The 20,954-nt window shown below is 39.3% G+C and overlaps 1 protein-coding gene across 1 annotated transcript in view; it reads left to right on the top strand.

The window, feature by feature from the left end:
• LOC140482990 (putative deoxyribonuclease TATDN3) overlaps positions 1-6,656 on the top strand; it is a 50,943-nt gene extending 44,287 nt beyond the window's left edge. The window contains exons 9-10 of the mRNA XM_072580809.1: positions 1,231-1,308; positions 6,147-6,656. Of these exons, the coding sequence (XP_072436910.1) occupies positions 1,231-1,308; positions 6,147-6,290 (222 nt within the window). The 3' untranslated portion in view covers positions 6,291-6,656. The remainder of the gene's footprint in view (positions 1-1,230; positions 1,309-6,146) is intronic.
• The last annotated feature ends 14,298 nt before the right edge of the window (positions 6,657-20,954 follow it).

The raw sequence follows: 20,954 nt of genomic DNA, 5'->3' as shown, positions 1-20,954 counted from the left end.
GACATGCAAACTATTAAACCCTTTTAAAAAAACACGTACTACTAATTCAAAATCTAAAGTCAAAGATAAATTATATTGATGTGCATAAATCACATACTTTACATCACAGTGCATATTTCATTCTCATCCTACTGCACCACTCTATAGCCTTAAACATCATCCACCACACTATCCTTCTCCAATGCCTCTGCCATTTTCTAACTTAATTGGACTACTATTGCTTATTTTTGTTCTTAACTCTGACTGTAGCCAGAGGCTCCAGTCGGTAATGACTTCTCTCATTTCTGCAATGTAACCTCTATAGTCCACCAAGACTTTATTCTTAGCCCTTCATCATTTATATGCGGCCTCTTGGCAACATCATCCATAAACATGGGGTCAGATTTTACATGTAAGTTAATGACACCTATTCAATCTCTTCACCACTTCCCAACAACCCCCTCATTGTGCTTGCGTTATCTGGTATTTATCTGGATGATGTCTCAATCTGAATGAGGTTACTGCATTTGCTGTCTCAGCTTCTCTGGTCAGGTTGAACCAGACTATTTGCAACTTTGGTAACCAGACAAAATCTTCTGTCATTAAGACAGAATCTGACTTAATGGTGGTAATTTCTTATAACCTACCAGAATCCACTATGCGGCTTCCATTTGAGTGTGGTTGAGAAAGGCTGTTGCTACTCTTAGGACTATTATTATAATTAGGACTATTATTGCTCCATCACAGAATAGGTATTATATCCTTATGAATAAAGGACAGAAAATTCCAAAGTACAAAAATACACCTAACAAAACAGGTGTGTAACAAAAACAGAAATTGCTGAAAAAGCTCAGCAGGTTCTGAGAAGGGTGACTGGACTCAAAACGTTAACTCCGATTTCTCTTCACAGATGCTGCCAGATGTGGCAGCATTTGGTTCTGATTTCCAGCATCCACAGTTCTTTCGGTGTTTAAAATAGTTTTGTAGGCTAGTCAGCACATATGTAAAACACAAATGTTGATTGTTAATATTCATTTACAGCGATTTTCATACATTGAATATTGCTACTACAAATCTGTGGGCAGAAGGAATAGGTTTGTTACAGGAGAATTTTCTTAGAAGTATTATATTTAAACTGTGACGTTAAATAGGATTTTGTGGATTTTAAATGCATTGCAAGATATTGTTTATCTGAATTTTCAACTTATGTAATCTGCAAACATACTAATTTTCTTTACTATTCCCAAGAAGCAGAAATTGGTGAAGCAGCTGCCACTAGAGTTTATCTGCTTGGAAACAGACTCTCCTGCGTTAGGGCCAGAAAAACAGGTAACATTGTAATTCTACATGTATAATTTCTCTTTCAAATCAAAAAGTAGTTGAATCAGAAATATTTTACAACAAACTCTATCATGCCGCACCCCCAACCTTACTGATTCCACCGATGATCATTCCAATTCCACCCCAACCCTTCCACTCTAAATCCTGATCTTTGCGATGTTGCCCACGGATCTTTGAAATCATACCTTTCTCAAACCTTCTGATGCTGGTTTTGACCTCCTGCTGTAACCTCACTCACCTTCCAATTCCACTTCTCAGACCTGTGAATTTTGCAGCCTGAAACTTTCTAACTTTGCCTCTGATGCTTCCAATCCTGCCTCCAACCCAACTGATTCCACCCTCCGATCGTTCTGTCTCATACCCTGGTCCTTTTGAAATTTTCCTGACTCTTTCAAATCTGGCCCTGATCCTTTGAGATTAGCCCCAGAAGGAGACTAATATGTATATAAATTCTTAGAGCTGGACTTGAATGAAAATGTAGTTAATAAGGCGTGCAAAATGCTGGGCTTCAATAAAGGCATTCAGTACAAAACCTGAATGTTGCTGAAAAGAAAATGATATTGAAAGTTTAGTCAAAAAGAGAAAGGACACATATGTAAGATTTAGGGAAACTTGTATTCCTTGAAAGCCTTGTCTAAGTTAAAGGAAGAAGGAAAGAACTTAAATAAGGAATTATGAGGTCCATAAGGAGCCATGAAATATACTTGATAAGTAGGATAAAGGAGAATCCCAAGGCATTTTGTATGTATATTATGGGCAAGCAAGTAGCTAAGGAAAGGGTAGGTCAACTTGAGGACAAAAGAGGGAATTTATTTATGGAGCCAGAGTAAGTGGGTGAGGTCCTTAATGAGTATTTCACATTGATATTCACTAAGGAGAAGGAAATAGATGGTTGTAAGATTAGAGAGGGATATGTTGATATTCTAATCATGTTGATATTAAGAAGGAACTGGTTTGAGTGTCTTGAAAAACATTAAGATAGATAAGTACTTCAGCCCTGATGGGATCTCTCCCATGATAATAAGGGGGACAAGGGAGGAGATTGCTGGGGCCTTGACAAATCTTTATTTTTTCTTTAGATATAGGCGAGGTCTCAGAAGACTAGAGACTAGCCACCATTGTTCCTTTGTCTAAGAAGAGCAACAGGGATAATCCAAGAAGTTATAAACCAGTGAGCCTCACATCAGTGGTAGGGAAATTGTTGGATAAGATCCTTAGGGACAGGATGTACTCTCATTTGGAAAAGAATGCACCTGCTGGGATAGTCAGCATTGCTCCGTGTATTACCAAAGCTTCTCATCTTGCTCTCAAGACAAACATCAGAATTTCAAATTTATTTTAGTTTTGAACATCCTACTGAAGAAAGCTATCAGTGTTTTCACCATATTGCCATATCATGGTAATATAGATGCATACAATTATCTGTACCTGTGTTCATTGAACTTTTGAAGTTAGTAACGTGTGTTATTGAGTTCACTTTAAATTACAGCCTGCACAGCCAAATTGAGGGGGTAGCCATTGGATCTCTTTTAGATGTAGTGCTCAGTAACTTTTTTTTGTTGCTTTCTGTGAGAAACTTGCTTTTAATGATATGAGCCATAACCTCCTACCCTGAGTATATTTCCAATACATAGATGATTCAGTTGGTCACTAGATCTGCAGCCATGTGTAAGGATTTCCTTACACATCTTAATACAATCCGTCCTGATCCTAAATTTACTTTTGGGATGGAACAGTTTGATACACTTCCTTTTCTTAACTTGCGAACTAAGCAATCAGCTAATGGAACTGTCTATTGCAAACCTACTTTCACTGATCAATATATATTTTAAGATTCATCAAGCACCCATGAGCAAGAAGATTGACCTTATAAGCAATCGTATAAACAAGGGCCTTGTCATTTGCTCATCTTGCAAGTTTGATGAAGAAATAGAGTGTAGTAAATGTATTCTGTAGGACAATGGCATTTCTAATCAGATTGTTGGAGATTATATATTCAGTACATTCTGAAATGGATCAAAGGCAGCTGCTTCCATTCTTGAAAAATGCACACTTTATTTTAAATTACCTAGGAAACGCAAAGTATCTAAAAACTTTAAACAGGTTAAGCAAGTCACTACTACTCAATGGCCATGCAAGCGAAACGTTCCGGTAAAAGAATGCTGCCATTATTCAATCTGACGATAGGAAATGACCAAGGTAGCTTTGAAACTGTCACAACCAGCAGTAATATTTTCTGTAAAACACATTCATGGATTGACTGTTTGCATTCCTAGGGTTGCAGTTGCATTGCCTTCACTGTTTTTCATGTTCCTCTTACTAAGCCAAGGCTGGGGCCTAAATCTAGTCTGCGTGATTGCTCTGGTATCAGTTCCAAACAGCAAACTTGTGTTTTTGTACCTGAGTGATCTCTGCATCAATTAATGGTAATATTGATGATAAACAAAACCAGAAAAAATAGCCAGATTCTCCAATAAATCCACTACCGTTAGAAAAGAACAGGTATTTGTTTTAAGAATGTTTTAGAATGTGTTCAGCTCCCACTTAATTTTTTGTATCTCATCCTCCCAACACCATTTTTCTCTCTCCCAACGACATATATTTGTCAAGTTTTCAAAATGCATTCAGTCTTTAACTCAGAAACAAGTGAAGCTGGTTTAGAGTGAATGAGTTTTCCTTTGGAAATTCCAGCTGGAGAATGAAGAGAAGTCTACAGCCATTAATATATGAACATACGAACATACAAATTTAGGAGCAGACCATTCAGTCCCTTGAGCCTGCTCCACCATGCGGAAAATCATGGTTGATTTGATTATAACCTCAACCTGCATTCCTGCCTGCCTCCTTCATCACCTTGCTTAACAAGATTCACACTAGCTCAGCCTTAAAAATATTCAAGAGCTCTGCATTCACTACTGTTTTAGGAAGATACCCAAAGACCCACAACCCTTTGACAGAAAAAATGTTCACCTAATCTCTGTTTAAGTGGGCCACTCTGCGTTATCTTTGGGACTTCTTGTTCTAGATTCTTCCATAAGAGGAAGATCCTCTCCACATCTACCCTGTTAAGACCCCTTCAGAATCTTACCTATTTCAATTAACTTGCCTCTTGTTCTTCTAAAATCCAGATACAAACCAAGCCTGTCTATCATGTCCTGAACATAGAAAAGTGGTTTGTATCAGGAGCTAAATAGTTGGACTGTGCCAATTACTTAAATTTGAGTTGTCCTCAACAGAATGTTGCACATTGGCACATCCCAAGGTCCACAGATGTATACTGAGGGACATACTAAAGCATGGGGGATCCGCTACAAAGATGTATTGAGGAAAGGCAAATGTCTCAGGCATTTCAGCCAAAGTGTACGAAAAGGCTGCATGTCACTGATTGCATATAGTAAATTTCCCATTTATTAGAATTGGATTGGGATATTGAAGAACGCAACATGCTCAATGTTATATCTATTGTATTTTCCATAACATCCAAACTGAAATGTTTGAGAATATAGTTTTAAATATTTTATGAACAAAAATTCTTTTGCAAAAACATAATTTAAACATATTGGAGGAATTGTGTTTTTGCTGGTTTTGCCTCAGCAAGAATGCAATGGAAGCATTACCTGTCTTGTACGCTTAGATCTCCAAACCTCCTTAGAAACCAGAAAAGCTCTGCCAGTAATGGCGAATACCTCAGTTGAATTCTATACCTCAACTTTTAAAGTAAAGTTAACCCATCAGGCAGTTTTTAGTGCATCTGGTCTATAGTATAAAGTTTGTCAGAGCCCTTGCAAGTGGCCCTTTAATGAGGAAAAGCTGCCATTTCATGGCCAGCTCAGTGTGGGATACTCTCCATGATTATGTTTTTAAAAAGATCTCAGTAAATTCCTGAGAATTCTCTTTCTGTGCCCCAGTATGTATATCTGGGTGTGCTACCACTTAGAGTCGTAGAGTCATATAGTGTGGAAACAGACCCCTTAGTCCAACTTGTCCATGGCAACCAAGTTTCCCAATCTAAACTAATCCCATTTGTCTGTGTTTGGCTCATTGATTGATTGATTTTGATGTATTGTCATGTGTACCTAAGTACAGTGAAAAACTTTGTTTACGAGCAGTACGGGTAGGTCATAGGGTGAAAGAAAAACTCAGACAGAGGCACACAGGTTATGTCGCACAAGGCGTGTGCCACATAAGGTCCAAACCTTTCCAATTCATGTACTGATCTAAATGTATTTTAAATGTACCTGCATCTACCACTTAATCTGGCAGTTCATTTCACATACAAACCAGTTGTCCTCCTATTTATTTGTTCTACCATGGCGTTAAATTTCTGATATTTGTGTATAAGATCATCCTAACCCTCTGGACAAAAATATTCAATAATTTCTCATCATTTTAAACCCAACCTTTCAGGGTTTTTTCTCTTCTTCCAACAAACATGAATCACATTTTACCACATTATATTCCACTTTGCTTTAAGTAGCTAATCTTCCCACAGTTGATTTCAATCAATTCAACACTGCCTAAGGATCAAATCTGGGCCCTCATGTCTATATCTATATAAACTCTAAACCAGGCATCACATATATTAACTGATAATAGAATTTTATGAAAGGTTGTTCGTGTTGTTGCAAACTAAATATACTGTTTAAATTATGTGATTCAGAAGAATTGAATGGGAAAGGTTTGAGGTATCTGTTTGAAAGAACACTGCAGCTGACAACAAATATTTTAAATTAGTAAGATTAATTGATTTGTTATCTACATTGCATCTTATAACTGCACTGTGTTGTGGTGAACATCACTGATACACACTTATTGCTGTTTTACAGATGAGAAATGAGCCGAAGAACATATCTATCTCCTGTCAGTATATTGCACAAATTAAAGGGCTTTCAGTGGAGAATGTCATGGAAGTGACAACGAGGAATGCATGCAAACTTTTCCCAAAGCTCCAAAAATTAATCCACTTGTAACCTTGGTTCTCTGTCCAATAAAAAGTAACATAGTTGAGTAAGAATGCTTGATTTCCTGGAGAATGAAGGATTCTATCTTTTCTTTGTACATCTTGGTGTTAAGTAAGAATATGATGATAAAGGCACCCTTAAAGGTCATTATAGCTGTCATATATTCATTATATTTAACTTTTACATACATTAAAACTAAGATTAAAATTACTTTTAGTGTTCACTAATTTGTCAAATTAGTGATGGTGAAAAGAATGCATTGCAAGTCTGAAATAAAGGAAAAGAAGCTGAAATCAAAGAAGTGTTACTGTGCAGAAGAAGGCCATTTGACCTATTATTATCTGCACTGGCTAATCAATAAACATGTTCACTTACTGCCATTGTCCTGCCTTTTCTCTGTAACTCTGCATATTGTTTCTGTTTAAATAGTACTGTAATGCCTTCTTGTATGTCTCAATTGAACCTGCCTCCACATACATCCAGGTGGCATATTCCAGATCAAAATCACTTTTGTGAGAATATTTTTTTCTCACATCACATTTGCTTCATTTGCAAATCTGCACCCTCTTGTTCATCCTTTTATAAGCAGAAACAGTTTCTCACTATCTACAAGGTCTAGACCTTGCACAATTTTGAAAACTTCTGTCACACCTCTTCTAAAGCCTTCTTCTATTCGAGGGGAACAGTCCAAACTTCTTCATAGTTGAAGTTTCTCATCACTGTAATCATTTTCATAAATCTCTTTATCTGTCTCCAATGTGTTCACATTCACCCTTTGATGCAGTGTTCAGAAATATACACAATAATACAGCTAAGTGTTTTGTGTAAGTTCAGCATACCCTTCTTGCTGTTGTACATAATGTCCCTATTAATAAAGGCCAAGATACTGTATTCTTTATTAACTGCTCACCCTACCTGTCTTGCCACCATCAATGATCTGGGCAGGTCTATGTACAGATCCTTCTGTTCCTACATTCCCTGAGGTGTTGAAACCACTATTTCCATTGTCTGTCACGTTCTTCCAACCAATGCATCACCGACTTATTTCTCCGTATGAAACAGCACTCGCCATCTATCTGTCCATTCCACCAACTTTTCTGTGTGATCTGGAGGTCCCACACTATTTTTCTCACAGTTTACAATGTTTCCAAATTTTGTACCCCCTTTTCTGTTAATCCTGTTATAAACATGAACAGTTTGTCCCTATCTACACAATCCAGACCTTGCATGATTTTGGAAACCTCTGTCACTTCTCATCTTTGCTTACTTCTCTTTGTGGAAAACAAAGCTGGTGATTGTTCCCCCACACCAAGACCTAAATGAGGAGTATATCTCAGGAAAAGTGGGAGTCCCAATACTGACTGTTAGGGCACTCTACTGGAAAACTTCCTCCAGCCTGAAAAACATCCATTGACCACTTCTTTCTGTTTCCTATTCCTCAGCCAAATTTGTGTCCACATTGCTACCGTCCCTTTTATACCATGAACTATAACTTTTCTCACAAATGTGTTGTTTGGTATGATCATGACTCACCTGATTGCAGTATTAACTCCTCTTTCTTAGCTGTCCCTTGTGAATCGGTATTGACTAGAATATTGGGTGAGCTATCCTGCTCTTTTCTAAATAATGTCATGGAATCTTTTGCCTGTACAGACAGATGAGTCCTCAACTTAATGGCCCATCCGAACATTTAAACGGATAAACAAATTTTAAATGGATAAGCTTTTGAAGTATCTTTATCTTTTGAAGTATCTATCGCAAATCATCTTTTTAAGGTTTGAAAACCAGTCTATGCTAAATTTGTTTAAAACTCTTGTCAGAGTATTGCATTCAGTTCTGGGTGTTACCTTTTCATGATTATGATTAGATTGCCTACAGTTTGGAAACAGGCCCTTCGGCCCAACAAGTCCACACCGATTCTCTGAAGAGTAACCCACCCAGACCCATTTTCCTCTGAATGATGCACTTAACACTATGGGCAATTTAGCATGGCCAATCCACCTGATCTACACACCTTCGGACTGTGGGAGGAAACTGGAGCACCCAGAGGAAACCCACGCGGACACAGGGAGAATGTGCAAACTCCGCACAGACAGTCTGCCCGAGGCTGGAAGCAAACCTGGGACTCTGGTGCTATGAGGCAGCAGTGCTAACCACTGAGACACCGTGCCACCCGAAGGATGAGAACTTATGAGACGGAGGGTAGAAGAGATTAGTGTGAATAATTCTAGAGATAAAACACTTAAGCTGTTAAGATAGTGTGCACAACTTGAAACTCTTTTCTGGAAAGTAGAAGGCGAACAGGACAATGGATAGACAATGCGACCTCCAGACCTCACAGAAAAGTTGGTGGAATGGACAGATAGATGGCGAGTGCTGTTTCATACGGAGAAATAAGGGGTGATGCATTGGTTGGAAGAACGTGACAGACAATGGAAATAGTGGTTTCAACACCTCAGGGAATGTAGGAACAGAAGGATCTGTACATAGACCTGCCCAGATCATTGATGGTGGCAAGACAGGTAGGGTGAGCAGTTAATAAAGAATACAGTATCTTGGCCTTTATTAATAGGGACATTATGTACAACAGCAAGAAGGGTATGCTGAACTTACACAAAACACTTCGCTGTATTATTGTGTATATTTCTGAACACTGCATTAAAATAATGAAAGCTTTGAACAGAGAAAATAGAGAGAAACTGTTTCTTCTCATATAAGTAGTGAGAATTAATGAGCACTGATTTAAGGTAGTTTGCAAAAGAAGCAAATGCAATGTGAGAAAAAACTTCACACACTGTGTATGATTCAGTTCTGGAGTACACTGCCTGAAAGTGTGGTGGAGGCTGGTTCAAATAAGGCATTCTCAAGGTCATTAGATCACCAAATAGAAACAATATTTAGGGTTATGTGGTAAGGACAGGAAAGAGGCACCAAGTGTAAAGCTTATTTCAGTTTTCATTCTGGAACTAAAGATGAAGCAGACTCAAATGGTCAATTGACCCATTTCCACTCCCTCTTATTTTGGATGGTCATATATGAGACATAACTGTTCAAACAGATTATTCAGTCATTCACCCTTTTGTTGTTTTTGGGTCTGTCTGTGTGCAAATTGACTGAAGCTTTTGCTTCTGCTTTAATTAGTTCTCAAATGCTCTAGGACATCCTGTAGTCAGGAAATGTGTTATGTAAATGAAAGTTCTTTTTTCTTTTGATAGAGCTTCATATTAAACGAGTTTAGATTTCAGGCAACATACAATGTTCTTTCAGGTAATTCACTGATAAAATTTCTGTCTTTATTACATAGATATTCAAATTGGTAGCTCCACAGTGAACAAATGATGAACATGTTAATCCTAGAAACCTGTATATCATGCATAATTTGTTTTATCTGGCTGTGTTTGTGTTTGGCTTAATTCAAATCTCACAGTATATGGATGACAGAAAATACAAAACTCACATCCTGACTTGAAACTGTACTGCCATTCCTTCATTGTTGCTGGGTCAAATTCCAGGATCTTGGGTGGATCTATACCACCTGGGCTACAGCAGTGCAAGAAGGCAACTCAACACCATCTTCTCAAGGAATGAGCAACAAATGGTGGTAGCGCTCATCCTTAAAATTAACATCAGTAAAAATGCTCTGTAAAAGTAGTTGGCATTGGTATGAACAGGTTGCCAACTGCCATGGAAAGCCAAGTCCAGCACTCTGTGTCTGCTTAGTATACAAAGATATGGCTGGCCGTGTCTGGATCTGCTCACTGTACCTCCCCCAAAGGCAGGCATATCAAGTAAATATACAAGATTTATTTGTACACTATCCCTTTGGAAGCCAGAGTGCTGCATAATGTTCACAACCCCATGCTCGATCATCATTCTCTTTGTACATTGAGTTGGCCCTTCCTTAAGAATTGCCATTTCCTCTGCATTCCAGAGTTCTGACTACAATCCCCATAATTAAGTTCCCCACTTTTTCTTTTGCAATGCTGACCTGCTCATATACACCCCGGTGAATAGATCCAACCCCCCCAATACCATTGCCTGCACCCGCCAGAGATTGGCCATATCCCACTACATTGAGTGTCTTAGCTGTACAGCTCTGAACAATGAGTGACTAGACCTTGACTGATAAGTGTACAGCTGCCCAACAATGGTTCTAAATGCCAGTCCAGTTGCATTAGACCCACAAAACCAATAGTTACCCAATTCCTGGACTGAAGAGTTTTGGACCCCTTAACAAGGAACACCATGATTAGCTGACTGACTATCCTCTGGATTAAAAATCACACAACGCCAGGTTATAGTCCAACAGGTTTTATTGGAAGCACTAGCTTTTGGAGCACCGCTCCTTCATCAGGTGATTGTGGAGGACATAATTGTAAGGCATCCACAATTGTGTCCTGCATAACCACTTGATGAAGGAGCGGTGCTCCGAAAGCTAGTGTGCTTAAACCTGTTGGACTATAACCTTGTGTTGTGTGATTTTTAACTTTGTACTCCCCAGTCCAACACCGGCATCTCCAAATCATATCTTCTGGATAGAATTCAGAGGTAGCCCTTTACTTCATGTTTCGGGATCTTCTGACTGAAGGGTGTCTCTCTGGACTTGACTGAGGAATACTCCTTTTAGATTTAGAGGCATGGCTGTTTGCTTGTTGCACATGCAATGTGTTTGCCATGCAAGTTGCTGACACTGGTTGCAGATCTGAGATGACAGAGTACAATGCTATACTGCCAGATTTCCACACGCTTGGCTGATCATTTGGGCAAGCATGACAAGTTCCTTGGCTCTATGTCTGCGCTAAACAGCAAGGCAAGACAAAGGAACTGTGATCAAGTAAAATGATTAAAGGAGCAAAATGCGAAAGGACAAGGCAAGGAAAGGCTGTGAGCATCCAGTGCTAAGACAGTAAGCAGGCAGCCCAGAGATGCAGCCTGCTCCAGTCATGAGTTGGATATCTGTCCCTGCACTAAAGTGTCCTAGGAGCAACATGATAAGGAGAAGAACTGGTGTGCTTCAAAGTGCAGCATGGCAGTGCAGAAGCTTGCTGTAGGTGATTTGGAAATGTGCCAAGGTGGTGTGAAGAAGCTGACACATGTTAGTTACAAGTGTCTTTGGACTGGGTGCATGTGGCTGCTGCCTTAGAATGTTCCCTGAGATATTGATATTGAGTTTCCAAGTTAGAAATCTAGAAGAGCAAGTGTCAAGCTGGAATCACCAGATGACCACTCTGAATCTCCTGTCGGGAATTCCCAGCATCTGGTTTCTATCTGTTACTTGTGGAATGGGACCTGGGCATTATTAACTAGTATTAGGATGATAATGATCAATAATCCCCAATAAATGTCCTCCAGTTGCTTAGTAGTAAAATCTCATCTCAATGTTTGAAACTCAGTTGGAAGACGCAACTTGCAGTTCCCACCAGTGAGGAAGGCCTTCATTGATCTCTCTCATGATTCTACATACTTTTCACCATATCCTATGTTGTCCAAATATTAGGAAGCTTCTGCCTCTTGTAATATTCTGGCCTAGTTCAAATAAGATTTGAATTTTACTTCAGCCTTAGATACATAGTATTATTTTCTGTATTATTTCTTGTAAGTAAGATAACAACAGCAAAACTTTCAAAACTGTAGAATATGACAGTAAGATTTTGTTTAATGAAAATATTCTGTAAAGGTGATGTACATTAGTAGCACAATAATAAATATTGAAATTAAATCAAATCTGAACCATTCATATATACAATACTGTTAAAATCCTCAGAGAAAGTACCAGCAAAATGAGACTTAAAAGTCAAGAACAAAATATTTGGATGTTTTTCATGTTAAGCCACTTAGGATTATAGATGAAATGTAGCGTTAAAGACAGGAAAATCAAGGACCTTGCTTTAATCTGTCACAATCCTTAATTAGGCCTAATATTCAGATTGCAAATGGAATAATGCCTGAAGAAGGGTCAGCCAGAGGATAAACACTGTTTTCCCACAGCCTTCAATGTCCCAAAATCCTTCATCAACTTTACAAAATTTAACTTGAGATAACATAAAATATGTCAAATAGATGCAGATTTATTTCTTTAATAAAGTTGAAGCAGTTCTTAAATCTAAATTATGAGGGATCAGATTATCCATTATCTCAGCTTTGTTATTATCCTGGTTGACCTTAAAAGTGAAATTCATTCAAGTTACATCCAAAACCAAACAGTGAGATTTGAGCTTTAGCACAGCACTGAGATACATGTTTGTTTGATTTGCTATTGGCAGTTATTCCAATACTAAAGACTTAAAGAAGAAGAAAAAATGCATTTTTAGTGCAACTTCAATAGGTGGACGTGTGGACCCTTTGATACTTTAACTCCTAGACCTTGTTTGAATAAATTGGGCTTGTTTGCCACCTAAACCCATTATCAATTCGCAGAGGCAGCTGGCCTTTAAGTCATCATCAGCCTTCACTGCTGGCAAGTGGGACTAGATTAGGTTGGGATATCTGGTTGGCATGGACAAGTTGGACCGAAGGGTCTGTTTCTGTGCTATACATCTCTATAATTGACTCTAAGTAGCCTTGGAATATGACAAATTAGGTGTGCAGATTCAACATGGTAATGGCAGGTCTGAACTGTGGACATATCTTTGAAGAGTCAGGACACCCTTTGGAAAGGAATGACATCCCTTCAGACCTACCCCCAGACCACTCTTAGGGGAAGTCACATGCTTTTTGAAATTGTTAAACTGTGCATAAAAAGTGAAGAAACCCAAGCTCATAGGAACTCCATATACAGCGGATGTGGTGTATATGGATTTCAGCAAGGCATTTGATAGGGTTCCCCATGGTAGACTCATTCATAAAGTCAGGAAGTATGGGAGATTTGGCTATCTGGATTCAGAATTGGCTGGCTGACAGAAGGCAGAGAGTGGTTGTAGATGGAAAATATTTTGCCGGAAGGACAGTGTTGAGTGGGGTCCCGCAGGGCTCTGTTCTTAGGCCTCTGCTCTTTGTAAATTACTTGGTTGAGGGGTGGGTTAGTAAACTTGCAGACAACACAAAGGTTGGAGGTGTCGTCGATAGTATAGAGGGCTACTGCAGGCTGCAGCGCAACATAGACAGGATGCAGAGCTGGGCTGAGAAACGGCAGATGGAATTCAACCTGGATAAGTGTAAAGTGATGTATTTTGGAAGGTCGAACTTGAATGCTGAATATAGCATTAAAGACAGGATTCTTGGCGGAGTGGAGGAACAGAGGGATCTGTTGTGCAAGTACATAGATCCCTCAAAGTTGCCACCCAAGTGAAAAGGGTTGTTAAGAAAGCAAATGGTGGTTTGGCTTTCATTAACAGGGGTATCAAGTTTAAGAGCCGCGATATAAAGTCTGCAGTTCAGCCACGTCCAGTTGTGAATGGTGGAGGACAATTAAACAACTAAGAGAAGGACGCTCCACATACATCAGAAGACTGAGGAGTGACCTTATAGGGGTTCATAAAATCATGAGAGGCATGGATAGGGTGAATAGCCAAGGTCTTTTTCCCAGAGTAGGGGAATCCAAAACTAGAAAGCATAGGTTTAAGGTGAGATGGGAAAAATTTAAAAGGGATCTGAGGGGCAACCTTTTCAAGCAGAGGTTGGTGCATGTATGGAACAAGCTGCCAGAGGAGGTGGTGGAAGCGGTACAACTGAAACATTTAAAAGGCATCTGGATGGGTACATGAATAAGAAGAGTATTGAGGGATATGGGCCAAATGCTGGCAAATGGGACTAGATCAGTTTAGGAAATCTGGTTGGCATAAGCGAGTTGGACCAAAGGGTCTGTTTCCATGCTGTATAATTCTATGCCTCTATGTTATAGTTTGTGCCTGCTGAAAAAGAAATTGCATTTATCAAGTAAGTTTTCTTTATTCTTTCATTGCATCACTGGCAAAATATTTTTTGTCATCAATCTGATGTTACATGACTTGATGGCCATGACATCCTGAGTTGGAACTTGAATCTGAACCTTCTAACCCTGGCGTATGGATAGTGCCATTGCACTATAAGACCCTAAGCTCAGCTTTATTTGTTACCCAGCCCGAAATGCCCTTGAACTGAATGGCACAACCATTTCAGAGGGTAATTACGAGTCAACTGTATTGCTTGTGAATGAATTATTATAACTGTTATGTAAACAAATATGGCAGTCATTTTACAAACAAAGATTCCAAAAATAGTGACATAGTCCAGTCCTTAAAATCAATTGGTGGAATCTATAGGGGTATGGGTGACACTGACTTTGGAGAGATGTGTGGCAAAATTGGATAAGGAGTCCAGTGAGGTCTATCTTGATGTTGAGATCATCTTGCAACATCTTTTTATGGATTCCAAAGCAGGGTGGTGAAATTCTTACTAGTTAGTGGCAAGATGCCAGTTGATGGAGTTTAATACTCATTAAATGTCTGATTAATGCCACAATCACTTCATTAATATTCAGCCTCCAATCTTAATGAACTCACCAAACAAAGCTTGTTTTGGTCTGTTTTGGTCCTTTCCTCAGAGAGTGATGGCCCTGCCATTAGTGCTATGTTGATCACTATGGTTGCCTACCTAAGAAGATGAACTCAGATGCAGGATGAACAACCCCAGGAGCAGTAGCAGGCTGGCATGGAGGATAGAACAATGAGGTCACATGGCTCCTTAGGATGCAAAGGATCTGCCAGAAGCCTAGAGTTTTCAGGCCATGACTCCAATTCCTAATCAGTGGAGGGTGGTCAATTCAAGAAGTGAGTTTCAATTAATTTTAATCCCAATTCCACGAAATTTGTGTAAAGAAATCTCAGAATCATCATACTGTTTGTGTGATCAGAAATATTTATTTGCATAAAGCCAATAATCATTGAAGCTGCTTTTGCTTTGTATTACTTTAGGTGAGTCTCCAGTGAAACAGTTGCCTTCTTAATGGAACAGTGCACAGGAAGTAGCTGACACCTGTGATGATCACACATGGATGCCTTGATGTATTCTGTGGCATAAAATCTGGGGGAAATCATTGACCTTTGCTGCTATGGATACGCTAGAGTGGATGATGGACTGTCCCTGCAGGTGTTTATGAACAAGGTAACATATTCTCAGTCTCAGACTATCCTGTAAGGACTACACTTCCACTTCTCTTCCACTAAGCTCAGAAAACTGCTTCTGCTGCAGCAAGCTTGTCAATGGTAATTTTTGGTCATGTCATTCATCCAATGTTTTCCGTAAGAGGATTCTAAAGGGAATAAGTACATTTTTCTTTCAACTGCTGGTTGTTGATCAATTTTTGAAAGAATACGAATTCTTTGAGCAGAGTTAAACAATGGTGAATAGTGTATTAACAACACTTTATGTCACCGTAGTGACATCAGTCTGTTTTGTTAAAATTTGCAAACAAAAGAAAAGCTAATCTTCTGGTTTGGCCACCAAACCAACTCTATATTGGCAAGGATGCCCACCTAAGTTGACAGCCCAAACAATTTTCAGGTCCAAGCTGCATTATTATTCTGTCAGCTAACTGTGGCAACCAAAATAACACTTCACTGTAGCTCACCACTATTCTCAGGCAGAAAATTGACTCGCTATAGCATGTAGTCAACCCTTTGGTGAGACATCATGATCCCTCCTCTATTCCTTCCTCTGTCCACTGTCAGTTCAGCAAGATGTGGTAACCTTATACTATGCTTGAAACTATAGACAACATCAGATATGTTATGGCATCCTGAATATTCCAGACAATCAACAAGATTGTTTTTCAAAATAATAAATCAGAGGGTATTAGCAGGTTACATTTTACAAGGAGAATTACAAAGTGATAATGTTAGAAGAAAACAAGTGTAATTCAAGCTTGTTCAAATAATTTTAAAATAAATCCTTTTAAATTCTAGCCAAACTAACAATTCCACCTGAAGTGATTATAATGATATCAGCGAGGTGGACCTCATACAGTATGAGTTCGCTGATTGGGGTTGTTAATCTGGTCAAATCAGGGAGCCCTCGCTGACAGAATATAAACAGGAGTGTCAGAGGGTCTGTTCACTTTGTCAGCTCAATTAAATGAAGTTGGATCAGTGTCAAGGACTTTCCATGTGTAAATTAAGAGGAACTTGGTGACGGGATGCTGGTCTCTATGGAGTTATTTCAGTGGCAACAAGAGTGGGATTTGGAGTATCATCACCTTTTTTCAGTGGACAATGGAGAACATTTTGCAAGGTCTACCACAGGTCACCATTTAGCTAGATGACATACTCATAACAGTGCCAATAAAGAGCACTTGGAGAACTTGGACATAGACAGTTTTCACAGGTGGGTATACCCTTTAGAAGGGACAAATGTTGTTCTAGGTGCCCCAAGTGACCTATTTGGGCTACTTGGCCAACAAACCAGGCTACACCCTTTTGAAGATAATGTAAGCCCAATCAAAGGTACCCCAGCTCCCACATCCATACCACAGCTTAGGTCTTTCCTTGGGTTGGTAAACTGTTACAAAAAGGTCATACATAACCTGGCCTCCATCCTGTCCCATTTACTTCAATTCTTAAAAAATGGTGAACCTTGGAAATGGTCATGTAACCAAGCCATAGGTTTCAGGTAAATGAAGAAACAGCTGTCATCCTCTAAAGTGTTGGCACACTGTGATGCCAAGTGAGATCTGATATTGTCATGCAATGCCTCCCCAAGAGGGATCAGGGGAATATTAACTCATAGGTGGCCAAATAGAGATGAATGGCCAATTGTATATACATCCAGAACTTTGATTAATGTAAAATATAAATACACCCAGATAGAGAAGGAAGGTTTGGCGGCCACATGTAGTGTCAGGAAGTTCCACCAATACGTTTACTGACATAAATTTGTAATAATAGCGGACCACAAACTCCTGCTAGGTCTACTTAAAGAGGACAAGGCACTGCACCCATAGTTTCAGGCCAAATTCTGCAATGGGCTCTGAACTAAGTGTGTATAATTACAAATTGAAACACTGTCTGGGAAGCCAAGTAACAAATGCAGATGCATTGAGCTGCCTCCCATTGGCAGATACACCACCAGTGGTACCGCCACTGGTAGAGACTGTGGTGGTTTTAAATTTTTTGGACACTCTTCCAGTCACAGCTGATTTTGCATTCAGAAAGATCCAGTCCTGGCAAAACTGAAACAACTGGTGATGATGGGTAAACCAAAAGACTGTTACAACTAGAATTGAAATTTATTTGGACCTGGAGAGACCAGATCACGGCAGAGGATGGCATATTATTATGGGAAGCAAGAGTGATTATTCTGAGCAAAGGTCATTGCCAGATACTGGCTGAACTCCACCACAGTCATCCAGGGGTTTCCAAAATGAAGATGTTGGCAAGACATTATGTCTGGTGGCCAGGGTTGGATGCAGACATAGCTACGATGGTGGGGCAGTGCTCAGAGTGCCAACAAGGATAAAAATAATGACAAGCAGCTCCCCCACATTCATGGAAATGGCTGGGTAAACCCTGGACTTTGTTAAACATCAACTATGCAGGTCCTTTCATGGGCTCAATGTTTTTAATGATTGTGAATATCCACCCAAAGTGACTGGACATGCATAGAGTTCATTCATCAAACCTGGGGATGATGCTAGAAAAACTGAGTGCATCTTTTGCAATACATGGACTCCCGCAAGTGTTGGTCACAGATAATGGGCCATCATTTACCAGCAGGGAATTTGAATATTTCCTAAGCCAAATGGTATTTGTCATACAAGGACAGTTCCGCTCCATCCATCATCCAACGTTCTGGTAGAAACAGCAGTCCAAACTTTGAAGGCAAGCTTAAAGAAACAGCCTCCAGCTTCAGTAGATACCAAACTGTCCTGCTTCCTGCTTGATTACAAGACCACCCCCTCATGCAATTACAGGAAAAGCTCCGGCAGAGTTGCTAATGGAGAGAAGACTCCACATTGGGTTAAATCTGATCTTCCTAAACATGGGGAGGAAGGGTGAAATGGCATCAGGAATGCCAATGACAACACAAGACTCCAGTAGGTGTGAGAAATAATTTATTTCAGGGGCGGGCTAAGATCCTAATTCAAAGCACAGTGGGAAAAATAGTCATGTTGGTACGCTCACTTAAGACATGCCTGGACATCTTTCACGGGAATACAGAAATAAGCAGTTCTGACCACAGAGTTGCAAAGTCTAGTGGATAATAGAAGAAGCAAGTAATAAAAGACATCATCACATATCTCTCGACTAACAAAAGAATAGATAATTGCAAACTTAGATTATATCTTAACAGAAGCTGGATGGTGATTGATATGTCTACGACTGATGGGAGCTTGTGATTGACTAAAGCCATTTTTCAAGCCAAGGGAAAAGCATATACTTCACCACATTGTCAGCAATAATTGCAGACTAACCTCGGCGAAGAAGATCTCTATGCCACAAGCTAGAGCATGACCCTTACACTAAAGTGGCCTGGCAAACTACCTCAGAAGGGGTAATACAAGGTTCTTTGTGGTGATTTAATTATATACTAGTATGAGCACATAGAATTGCACCTCTAATATTGCAATTCTATGATGCATTATTATATTAATTGTCCATGTTTTTGAGATTCTGCTTAGACAATCTAGTAATAAAGTTGATATTGTGGCAGCATTCCAGTTGTGTTTCTGGTTCCTTGTTTGTTTCCAATTGTTGGCCACGAAACATTGTGGCTATGTTCAACACCACAAATTCACGTGTGTATGTTCGTAGTAAGTTAGTGCCATTAGTTCACTGCTGACTAAAATTCGGGCCATGATATTTCCTCAGTTCATAACAATTGATCATAGTTGGGGGGATGAAACAGAAAAAGTGTCAATTCATTCGCTAGTACTGAAATGAAACTTTGCCAAGTTAGTAAGTTTTACATCAATTGCCAAGCAGCAAATGTATTCCACATGTTATGTAAAACATTCTGAACAGTTTGTTCTTTTAAATGCCCAAAAGCTTTCATTCTTAATCTGTTGTGAATCATTGAACCTTGGAGCATAGATAGCAGCCATTCAATGCATTGGCGCTCTCTTCTTGAAAGAGTTTTCCAATTAGATCCACTCCCTCCTCTTATAGAATGTAAATCTTTCCTTTTCTAATAAGTACCTCTCATGAAAGTTCTTATTAAATCTACTTATAGCAACTTTTTAGGTTGTGCACTCGAGATCATACTAATCGCGCTGGGTGTAAAATTAAGCATTTTTTTCACCAAATTAAATTAAATCTGTTTCCACTAGTCATTGCCCCCTCGTCAGTGCTAAGCCCAGTATGTATCAGCTTCAGAGAGCTGTAATATTTTTTCTTCAGGACAGATGTGTGATTTAGTCTTGTCAAGTTCAGTAAGTTTGCTGCTTTTATGATCAATAAAGCTCTGGCATGTTTTAGTTAGCGCAGAACCAGTATAAACCTCAAAACTGCACTCCACACATGCATATAATCAGGAGTTCTCTCTCATCACCTTTTCCCTCTCCTCTTCCCCCTTTGCTACCCTTCTCCCCTAATTTCCATTTTGCCTCTGCTTCACCCATCCCCCCCACCCCCCACATATTTTGTCACATAGCACTGGCTTCAGCCTTGGTCATTCACAGATCCTCATCTCCCTATAATCTCTCTATGCACCGTCATTATCACCTCTTTATTGCTATCTTTACTTCTGGAACCATGACTCACCTTCTCTCAGCCTAGTATAAATACCTCCCTATTTCCCCTTTTTTTTTAGCTTTGACAAAGGGTCAGTTAGACTTGAAATATCAGCTCTTTTCTCTCCTTACAGATGCTGCCAAACTTGCTGAGATTTTCTAGCATTTTCTCTTTTTGGTTTAATCAGGAGTTCTACATGTTTAAAAGAAAATTGTTCATTCAGGCCTGTTGTATTTCTGTAATCAATCCTTTTGGGAAATTAGAATGTTACTACAAATCATTTACCCACTGCTTTGCCAAAATGAAAGTAACCTAACATGAAAGATAAAAATGTAGTCTGTAAGATCTATCAAAACCTATTGCTTGTCAATAATTTAATGAGATTGTACCTGAGGTTTGTTGCTACACCATATTAGTCTGTACTTGTTGAATGGCAATGCATTGCACAAACATCTCCCTTCTTTAGATAATTGGATCTTGTTTGGCACACCTCAAGAATTTATGTGGTTGAGGTTCTTTCCCTTTTGTGCAACTGACAGACAAGGTAGGAATTAAGCTGAACCTATTTGAAAATCTTTCGTACTATTGTTTCCAACTCTAACTGGATGATTTCCTGGAGATTTATGAACATATGAATCAGGAGCTTAAGCAGACTATTTGGTTCCTTCAGCCATTCAATAAATCGTGGCCAATTTGTTTGTTTGGAATTCCACATCCCACGACTCCCGATAACCTTTGATTTCTTTGTCTAACAAGAATCTGTCTTACCCCCACCTTAAAAATATTCAATTACCTGCCTCGACCTCCATTCTGAAGCAGAAGCTCTATATTCCAATAGCCAGAAAGCTATTTCTGTAGCGTAGACAGGAGTTATGTGTCAGAGTTGTGCAGAATCCCACATACAGTTGATCCAGAGGAATAACCTTAAGATTCCAATGTGCAATATCCAAAAGAGTCCATTAAAGTTGAAGGATCCAAAGCAATTAAGCTAATAGTTACCCAGGAAATGTTAGAGGATTAAAAACCTATT

The sequence above is a fragment of the Chiloscyllium punctatum genome, chromosome 11 (assembly GCF_047496795.1).
Source record: "Chiloscyllium punctatum isolate Juve2018m chromosome 11, sChiPun1.3, whole genome shotgun sequence".
In the NCBI taxonomy this organism is placed as follows: domain Eukaryota; kingdom Metazoa; phylum Chordata; class Chondrichthyes; order Orectolobiformes; family Hemiscylliidae; genus Chiloscyllium; species Chiloscyllium punctatum.
The sequence above is the reverse complement of the archived record's forward strand: the minus strand, read 5'-3'. Positions and strand labels throughout refer to the sequence as shown.